The 10,570-nt window shown below is 37.4% G+C and overlaps 1 protein-coding gene across 1 annotated transcript; it reads left to right on the forward strand.

The window, feature by feature from the left end:
* The first annotated feature begins 808 nt into the window (after window positions 1-808).
* JAZ1 (jasmonate-zim-domain protein 1) lies at window positions 809-2,907 on the forward strand. Its single transcript, XM_089164173.1, has 3 exons — window positions 809-1,200; window positions 1,525-1,974; window positions 2,089-2,907. The coding sequence occupies exons 1-3, from the start codon at window positions 1,023-1,025 to the stop codon at window positions 2,301-2,303; spliced, it is 843 nt and encodes a 280-aa protein (XP_089020299.1). The 5' UTR covers window positions 809-1,022; the 3' UTR covers window positions 2,304-2,907.
* Window positions 2,908-10,570: the final 7,663 nt, after the last annotated feature.

The following is a 10,570-nucleotide window of genomic DNA, read 5'->3' on the forward strand; positions in this document are numbered from 1 at the left end:
AAATAATCTACAGAATCTGATATTAACAAAGATAAAACAAGTAAAATCTAAGAAGAGAAGTGAAAGACGAAAAGAAAAACAGAAACAAAGAATTAAGGATAGGGTAAATGTTAAGTGTTTTAATTGTAAAATTACATTTATATTCCTTAATTTGGTAAGGTACCAATTTAATACGACTTCAATATATACTGGAACCATACCAAAGAAATTCGGTTTATGTACGTATCGTACCGAATTTTGAACGGTACAGTTTGATACGATTAAACAGTTTCGATACGCACTTGACACTCTTATGTATCGAATCGAATGCCTCAGTGTGAGTGTCATTTAATTGTCTTTATGGTATAAAATACTTTAAACCATGAGTGGAAGAAGTGTGTAAGGTCTAAGAAGGGAGGAGGGAACAAGATGCCGTCAGTTAGTCTACTCAATTGACTTGAAAAATCTTGAATGAATCTAAACGTTCTAATGGACATGACAATTACCTTTATCTTCTTTCCACACAACCAAACAAAGAGTCCCGCTTTTTAAGTAATTGCCTTTTCCAATTGCCACCACCACCCACCCCTGGGCCCCATCACCCCCCTTCGGTTTTACAATTTCAAACGCAAACAACACGTGCTTCAAAAGCCATTTATTTTATTTATCGATTTTAATTAAAAAATAAAATAAATTCAAAAGCAGTGAGTGGGAAGTTTCAAAATAAAATAAAAAATAAAAAAAAAACGCAAATTGGGTTTTTATTCCTCGTGCCAATAAACATTATTAATTTATTACTCCCATTACTGACTATTGGCTACGTGCCAAACAAGTCCAGATAAGAAAAGAAAGGAAGCAAGAATACTTAAAGACAACAAGGGAAAGAAGACTTCCTCATCGCTTCACAATCGCTCAAGTTTTTTCTTTGTTCTTCATAATCATCAAGCCTTACCTTACAAGAATCAAGATTACGATTGCGATCTAATTCTCCTCCTCCGTTAAGGTTTTTTTTAAGGATTTTTCAATTTTTACGCCCGTGAATCATGTCGAGTTTGTCTGATCATTCCGAAACTGGAAGCTTTTCCGGCAAGAAGATGATGAGATTGGCCGACAAACCTAACTTCTCGCAGACTTGTAGTTTGCTCAGCCAGTATTTGAAGGAGAGAGGGAGTTTTGGAGATCTGATGAACATGGGAGTCACTTGCAATCCGGAAGCTAAAGGTATTTTTAGTTCTGAACTCAATCGATGATCTTGGATCGTACTATGTTTTCTTGCCCTAGTTTTTCTGGGAAGTAGTTAACAAATTTCAGTTTTTCAAATTTCTGAATTGATATAGATATTTTCCCCAATTCTACTCTGTATTCTGCTAATTTGCAGATCTTCAAGTTTATATTTTTCTTGGGGGTTTTTCCAGATCTTTGGTGGATAATCGTGTTCTTTCTGTTTTGTAACTGAAACTTGGAAGGCTTTTGATTCTTTTGGAGTAATTTCATGAATTATTGAGGTTGAAAATGAACCTAATTCAATTTTTTTTTAATCTCCAGGAAAACCTGAAACATGCTCTGCTCAAACAGTGACGACGAGGAATCTATTACCAAACTTGGAGATGTCGTCCGAAGCTTCAAGTGAAGAGATGGTGACAGCGAATCGGAAGATCCAATCCATGGATCTCTTCCCTCAACACACCGGTTTTGCTCATGGATCCTCCTCCATTCCCGCAGAGGACGACCAAAAGGCGGCTAATGTCAAGGGTTCATCTCAAATGACAATTTTCTACGCCGGAAAAGTTCTTGTCTTTGATGATTTCCCAGCTGAGAAGGCTAAGGAAATCATGCTTCTGGCGAGCAATGGAAGCTCTCAAAAACCCACCACCGCCTTTACATCCACTTCCGGCACCGACCAGCCCAACCAGACCACTTCCAACTTGGTTCCTACCCCTGCCACTGCAACCAACCAAGAACAGCCTCAGCTGCCCCCTCGCCCAATTGTCTCAGGTATATTTATAAATTACAATAGCCCTCCAGGAAATCTTTTCCTTTAAAGAACTTCTTTCCTTGATTAGATGTTTCAGGTATTGATCATGTATGTTTTAATTTCTATTGTTACAGATCTCCCAATTGCAAGGAAAGCTTCTCTCCACCGGTTTCTGGAGAAGAGAAAAGACAGGATTAGTGCAAAAGCACCATACCCACCTGCAAATGCAAACAACCCAGCTGTGACATCTTCCAAACAGGGTGAGAGCAAGAAGTGGCTCGGATTGGCTTCCGATGCTGATGCTGCTGCTGCTGGTGGAACAAAGAATCAGTTAGAGCTCCAGTTATAATTAACCAAGTTCTCTTAGCTTGTAGCTTCACTTGGTCTTGAACTTGTAACAGTTGGGTAGCAACTCATACAAAGAAGAAGAAGAATAATTTCAAGTTCTTCTCTTTTACTTAATCTGGTAAAATTTTGTAACAATTTATTTAAAAGCAAATGATATTCACAAATATTTATTGTTTTCAATTTTGTGGGTATATGATGAGCAATGATCCACCTACCGTTCTTTGAGTCTTTTCTTAATGTGGTTGTTCTTCACTTCTTCTCTTTCTGAATTTCTGGTTGCTCACCCTAACTTTTTTTTTCGAGTTTTCATTGTTATGGGAAATATCTGATTTGATCATCAAGGAATCACATCATTAAAGAAAAATCTTCTTCTGTCTTCCTGGTGAAGAAATCTAATTAGAGTTAAAAAATCAACATTAGAAATCATAAACTTTCATTTGATTTGCTGGTGAGAAAATCATTTTTTTGATTTGGAGAAGAAAAGGGTGTGGGTAGTGGAGACCAGCTATAAAGGTAAATAGGAAATCCCGGAATTGATTAATATGATCTGATTGAAGGATTCGTTAACCCTAGAAACCAATGGAATCAAAAGAAACGTGTAAATTTGGAATTGTCGACCACCATTTTTCCAACTTCTTATTTTTTTGGGTAGAAAATCAAAATAAAATAATAATAATAATAAAAAGAAGTTGGAAAAATGGTCCACGCAACTTCTATATTGTCAAAAGATGATTCTTGTTAATTACATGTGCTATTAAAATGACTATTTTATATACAATTGTTTACTACATTTATTACTTCCAATCAGAACATGACACGATACTAAGCAAGATATTTGATCCATTGAATCCATCTTCTTGAAGTAGTACATACAGTTATAATTTAAAGTAGAGAGTTTTATATCATTATTCTTAACAGTACTAGATGGAATTAGATCTAATAACCATTGGTTAAGGATGTGGGATTGAAATTTGCTCAACTTCAAATTTCTTGTGATACTAATTACTTCCATGAAAATGGGTATCAACTTTAGAGCCCATATGTTGTTATCATTGCCTTTGAGCATGGCTAGTAGTTCTTTTTCATGGCACCAAGTTTGATTAATTTGTATTTCTTACTCCTAATTCCTTTGCCCATGCCTTGAATAATGCCACGTGGCATTGCCTCTTTTATCGTACCAGAGTCTATTTTTCCTATGCTTACAAAACAAATTGGATATTGTCATCCCAACAAGACCCACAATCCAATCTATCATGTTCAGAAGATCATTAGGTACCCCTACACACAATAAAGTGACTACATATCCTGCTTGTGTGTTTTGCATGCGGTTGTCATCAAGAACCCTGCATTCTATAAGAGCCTCAGGGTGTAGGTGTAAATACATTATCCATTTGTTTATATTGTTCATTACTCTTATGAGGTTGTTTTTTATTGTTATAAACCTTAGAGTTTCTTTCATTCCATATAAAGTAACAATTATTATGAACAGAGAAAAAAACCATTCCTTGGATTGTGTATTCAAGTTTGAGTTTAAAAATAAAGACTTGCATAGTTAGAAGAAAGAGTTATTGGATATGAACTATGTCCAAAGTCCTAATGGTCCCGCTATCCAAATCTTCTTTGTCCATTCACAGAAAAGGAAGATGTGCCAGGCTGATTCATCAGAAGCACCACATAAGTCTCAAGTTGGGTTGATTGTTGTCCATTTGGAAAGGTTTGTCTTAATAGAAAGCCTTGCATTCACAAGACCAAAAAAAAAACTTACTTAGGATGAAGTGGCAATTTTCAAAAAAAAAAAAATTCCACCATCTTAAGTAAGTATTCTGCATGTCCTGGTTCTTTAATTTCACCAAGGCTTGCCCTGCTTTTTTGACAGGGAACTTGCCATTTGTCGAAATGAAAGATGTCATTCATCTTGGGTTTGGGATAATTGGATAGTGATTGTGAAAGAATAAAGCATGGCAGATTGGTAAGCATAATTAGATAGATTAGTAATGAGAGGATACTCCCTGTTTTGTTGCCTATTGGAGTTGATTACTTCCTCCGCTATTGCTTTAGTAGGCCAAATCTGAAAGTTTGGTTGACTCATTGTATGATTAGTAGTTGTTTTTATCCAAGGATCCAACCAGAAAGAGGTGGGTTTGCTATTTCCAACTTTTCGTATGATCATAGTTTGGAGCACTAGTAGGATATTGCATATACTATTCCAATTCCATGATCCTCTCCTTTTTTTCTTTTTTTCCCCTCCATTTTCCTTAAACTTTGGGATCAAAGGGTGAAGTGTTAGGAAAGTATCTAGCTTTCAAGAGTTACACCCACACTGACTCTGGATTATTAATCATCCTCCATCCCTATTTAAGCAGTAGAGAACAATTTATATCTTCCATCATTTTGAAATCCAACCCTCCAAATTCTTTCAGTTTGCAACATCTATCCCATGAGAGGAGGGTTAGTTGGTTTGATTTTGAGGTTTCCTAGCCAAAATCGTTGGCATAGAGAGTCTAGTTTTCTACAAAAGGTTTTTGGCAATCGAAAACATTGCATGTGGTATAGGGATTGTGGTTGGAGCACAACTTTCATTAGTATAGTTCTTCCTGAATATGATAAAGTTACAACATTCCATGTACACAATTTGCTATTCATCTTGTTAAGAAGGAACTGGATATTGTTGGTTTTGTTCCTTTTATGGAATAAGTTTGTACCAAGGTAGATTGCATTTTTCTTCATTTATGCAATACCCAAAATTGAGAAGATGACATTTTTGTTTCCTTTATCCACATCCTTAGAGAAAAAAGCTCCATTATTCTCAAAATTGATTTGCTGACCTGTGATATTCGAGAATAGCTCCACAACAACTTTTATTGCAAGCACATCTTGTTTTTTAGCATTGATAAAAAAGAAATTTATCATATGCTAAGAATAGATGAGAGCTTTATTGTCTGGCGATTTATATGCCATAGAACAAATCATTACTCCTATATTCCGATAGAAGTCTAGAGAAAACATCCATTACGGACAATTCTACCTTAGTTCTCTAGATCCTAAAACCACAAAAAAGGACCTCCATTCAACTTTATCGATAAAGAGGCAAAATATATTATTTTGTGGATCATATTGCATCTGTGTGTATCAAAAGCCTAGAGTTCAAACAATTTGGTGATTTTGCCCCATTCAACCCTATCATATACTTTGGACATATCAAGCTTTAGGGCTACATAATCAATCTTTCTCTTTGTCTTGTTCATAAAGTGGAACATTTATTGAGCCATCATGATATAACAGCAACTTCTCTATTGGGCACAAAAGCTCCTTAACATGGGAAATCACACTTGAAAAAAGTGGTTTGAGACGGTTGGCCAAAATTTTAGTCAGAATTTCGTAACATTACAAAGGCTAATTGGTTGGAAGTCAGACACTATTTTGTTAGTCTTTCTTGGGAGCTTATTTGGAAGCTAAATCTTGACCTTTTCTTTTCTTAATAGGAGGTGTGGTGCTGTTATACCTGCCCTTTATGCTAGGTGAGGGCGCCTCTATGTCCCACTGCTCTGCTGCAGCCGACCCTCGAACTATGCAAAAGAATTGAGGGGTCCGGTAGGACCATAGTGCTCCCCCCTCCCCTACCTTTATTGATTGACTGAAGTAAGGTAAACAACGTAGAAAAACACCCATTTTTGTACCGGTTATGGAAGAGCGAAGAAAAAGGGGATGTTTTTTTTAATAGGAGCATAAAATTGTTTATAGCAGTTGTGATATATACAAGTATACTCATCCGAGCACAGAGACATGTACATATGGAATATGAGAATTTCTACCTTGTTAAAGATCTTGTGGTTCTACCCAAAGACTTAAATGAATAGCCATCGTTGTTAAGGTCTTCTGTTAGGTCCTCTATAGACAAGAAAGCCTCTTGGCTATACTCTACCGTCCGCCTCTGGCAGTCCTTCCCTTTCGGCTCCTTTCGATACACCTCAAAAAGGTTCGAGAGCGATGCAACACTTTCTTTGTTCATTTATGACAACCCTAATATTTTCCAACTAGATGTAACCCCAATGACTGGTTATGAGAAGTTGGTGATGTTCCATTTGGGTGGTAATTCTCCTACTTCAACCATTCATTCCATTTTGTTTTCCTCGTTCCTTGACTGAGCGTAGCAGGCTCCTTGCTTTGTTTGTATAGAAGGAAAGGCAACATGCAAAGTTACCCGTTTTATTTCAAGTTACAACATAGCGGGGAGGATGGGTTAGTGAATAGTGAATCTTAGGAGATTGAAGATTGAGAAATCTTTCTCGAGTAGGTAAAATTAGAAACTATAAGAACAAGAGAAAGTTCGAACCATGATCAATAGTATCTCCGTTCGAACCATGACCAGTAGTATCGCCATTCGAACCATGACCAGTAGTATCGCCATTCGAAGCAGCTGCGGAACAACCTAATTATTCACCATCTGTGAAATCCCCCAGATTTCTAACCCGTTAGCCCATGATTTCAGGACCACGAACCCGGGCCTCGAGTCGGCAACAACTATGGACCATTTGTGTCGAGCCCGGAGGTTCAAAAGAGGACCTAATGATCATGGATGAACCTAGTGATGATTTGATAACTCTCATGGAGTTTAGAAGAAGAAAGAAGATTAGTCACGATGGTGTTGAAAGGCAATTTTGGCATGTCTGTAGATTGGTGATGGAGACTTTGATTGACGTGAATAAGATATCAAATCGAAGATTATCGAAAGACCTTTCCAACAAGCTAAAAATCACTAGAATAGGAGTTTGTTTGGGGGTCCAACCATGGACCGATCGGTTGGGTGAACCAACCCCCACACCCCCATTTTTTGTTTCGGGGCAAAAACAGAATTCCAAGTTTTTAAACCCTATTTTAAGTTATAACTCACCCATAACCGCATTTTTTATGCTAAAACGAGGTTAAGGCTGCGAGAAGAGGAGAAACCAAGGAGAAGAGCGGTTCCCATCCTTCCGAAGGTATTTTTTGATTCAAATATTCGCGAAAGCATTAAGAAATGTTAGATTTCTTTAATCCTTCTCTTAGACACAGTTATGTGAACAACTCTCTTATTTTTATTCACGGAATTGTGGTTGTGGGAGCATGTTAGGATTATTGTTACATTTGTTTTCTTGTTTTATCATCCATTTCTAGTATAAGTGAGTAATGGTGAGTCCCCTTGCGAAAGATTTTGCATTTTGACTCTCCGAGTCACCCACGGGTGATTTAGGAGAGCCAATTATGGGCTTTTTGATCTAAATTGAATTGGATCAAATTGAAGGCATCATTATGATCTTTCTATTGCCAATTAGACTTTCCCAATGTTTTGTTTGTTTCGATTTCAAATCGATGGCGAAAATTTATAACTTTTAGCTGATTTAGGTTAAAAAGGCGAGTTATAACCTAGTTTTCTTTTGGGTTTTTATGATAATATTTTGAGACATTTTTCTAAACCCAGTTAATTTCTACTTTATTTTGTTAATCCTCTTGTATAGGATAAATTATATTTTTGTCACTTTCTTGTGGGAAGGAATTATTGATCTTTGGGAAAGGAATCTAGTTGGAAGGTGAGGAATAACTAACCACATTATATTTAATTAATTGTTGTTATTTTGGTGTCTTCTGTTAAATATAAATTGTTGTAATTTTCTATTTATCATACTATGTTTGTGTGTGACTTTGCACGAAAGGAAGGTAAAACTATTAATTATGATGTTGCTCTTTGCCTTTAAATCTATTATTATTATTATGAGAATGGAAAGGAATGTAAATGTATGTGAAGGGAGAGAGGGAATATTATTATTTTGTCTACCTTATATTTTCCACTAGGGTTGTGGGTTCGCCCATTACCCTAGTAACCTTATGTGGTGCCGTTAAACCCAATTGCATGATTTATATGTGTCTAGAAGTGTTGGGTTATGAATCCCTATGAGTATTACTACCCTTCCTGTAGGGGTATTGAAGCCGATTAACCCATGATGCTAGTGGGTGGGTCCTGTATATTGAGCAGGCACACTATCATCATAGAGAGGTTGGGTTGTATATAATAATAGATAAGGGCTCCCTGGCGCTCAAGATCAGTAACCAACCCGTGAGAGGACATGGAGATCATCCTGTTTATTATATGTGGATGACCACTGGGTTAAGGAATGGGATCCAACAGTTATTCTCGTTGAAGAATTTCATTCATAGATAGGAAGGTATTGAACCAACATAGCACTAGGCATGATGGGAGATATCCAGACTGTATGTAGTATGAGACCGTATGACTTTGCACTGGGCTTAGGTTTATCCCTGACACACGTCAAATCTTATACCAATGGTAATGTGAGAGAGTGGTGACTTGATCCCCAATCATGGCTTGATGAGACTTTACCCAATAGCCGCGGAGAACCCAACAGACATACTTTGGTGTCGTGAGGGAAGAGTGACCGCCCAAAGAAGATTGGTGTATGACTTAATGCGTGTTTACTTTAGAGACTACATTATAGAGTTAAGAACCTCATATCATCACCATGCATTTTTTTGGTTATATTATTAAATACATAACTGTCTTACAAATTATGACATGGAAAATTGGAAGAATATATGATGTGAATGATAGTTACCTTAATGAGTTCTATGAACTCATTCATTTTTATTTATTTTTGTTCTTTAGACTACTTTACAGGTTATGAGGACCCCACTATCGTTGACCATCCTTTATCAAGTGGCTATCAAGCGGTGAGATTGGAGAAGAAGTGGAGGCATATGACGCTTCCTGTTCATGCCAAGACTGCTCTTATGGAGTTTCTTTACCGTAAAGTTTTCCTTAAATTATTTCCGCTACAACATTAAACATTATTTCCTTTCTTCTAACTATGATGTTTAGTTTTTTAAAGGAAGTTTTGGATATTGTAATCCTTTCTTTCATTATTGATTATTAAATACTTGAACTTGTTTATTTGTCTGTCTATTTGATTTTACTTTATCATGTATTGTATGGAATTGTCATTGAACCTAGATATTGCGGTGTATCACCCCCACGGGTGTTTGGGTATGACTCGGATCCGGCTGGGTGGGGTGTGACACCATCAATTGTTGATCAATTCTCGAAGTATACCACCTTCATCCCCACACCCACATTTTGCAATGAATAAGAGGCGTGCCTAGTTGTCTATTGATGAGCACATTTATGTGTGAAATTTTAGGACATAAAGCATGCATTTTACACACTTAGAGTGTAGCTACCTTGGGTTTTATGTTGTTCTTGCATGTGTTATGAATTTTTAGGACTTTAGCGAATATTTGGAGTTTTGGGTATGAAACATGCGATTGTTCATGTCAAGAGGTCGTTTCAAATTATCAAGTGTGGAAATGTGCATAATTTGAAGCATGATGAGCTAGAGATGCAATTATGGGCCAACTCCAAAATATCTTGTAAAATTAGATTAGGAGACAAGATACCTAACCATAATTACATGGACCCACAGAATATAAGACACCTAAACCCAACAAGTTTGAGGTTTTGCGAATTGGGTTGTTTGGAAGGAGTCTTCTAGCACCTTCCTTCTTGTCTCCTCGGTGTACTCCTCGGATGAGGTAGCCGTGGAAGCCGAAGCACCCTTCAAGGACTCAATTGACTCCTCCAACTCCGCAATGACATCAGAAGCCTTGTCCAGTTTAGTTCGAGCTTTTCTTAGCTTCTTCTCCATGATACAACATGTCGCCGACATTTCGCGATATGCCGAAGAAAATTCGGTGAGTCGCTCAAGGGCAACACGAAACCTACCTACGAAACGGCATATACCAAAAGTCGCCGAAAATTCGGTGACAAATAGGCTAATATCGCGACTTAGTGAAATGTCGGCAAGAATAGCCGTTATCCTGACATTAAGAGAAAAGAAGGAATTTGCTCACCTCACAAAGCCATCTCTTTCTCTCTCGTTGCAAAAATCTGTAGCTCCAGCGATCTCTCTCTCTCTCTCTCTCGCTGCAAAACTCCATCTATTTCTCTCTCTCCAGATCTCTCTCTTCTCTCTGCTCTCCAGCAAACTCTGAAAGAACGAACCCATTAAGTTACTTTTAACCTTTTGAAATGTCGGCGATATTTCGGGATTTCGGTGGTTTCGCCAACCACCGACACCCGACTTTAAAACGACTTTTCGAACCTTGTTCTTCTCGAGGGACTTGTTTTTTTCTTTGTACATGCCCTGACTGGCTTTCAATTTGCTCTCATTAGCCTTTAAAGTCTCCACAACCAAAAAAGGAAAAGAAGAGGGGAGAACA

The sequence above is a fragment of the Hakea prostrata genome, chromosome 7 (genome assembly GCF_041222555.1).
Source record: "Hakea prostrata isolate BN-2017 chromosome 7, UWA_Hpros_2, whole genome shotgun sequence".
In the NCBI taxonomy this organism is placed as follows: Eukaryota; Viridiplantae; Streptophyta; class Magnoliopsida; order Proteales; family Proteaceae; genus Hakea; species Hakea prostrata.

Coding starts and splice junctions, on each gene's coding strand:
- JAZ1 (XM_089164173.1), top strand. CDS start 1,023: ATGTCGAGTTTGTCTGATCATTCCGAAACTGGAAGCTTTTCCGGCAAG. Junction 1,201..1,524: donor TTGCAATCCGGAAGCTAAAG/GTATTTTTAGTT, acceptor TTTAATCTCCAG/GAAAACCTGAAACATGCTCT. Junction 1,975..2,088: donor CCCTCGCCCAATTGTCTCAG/GTATATTTATAA, acceptor CTATTGTTACAG/ATCTCCCAATTGCAAGGAAA.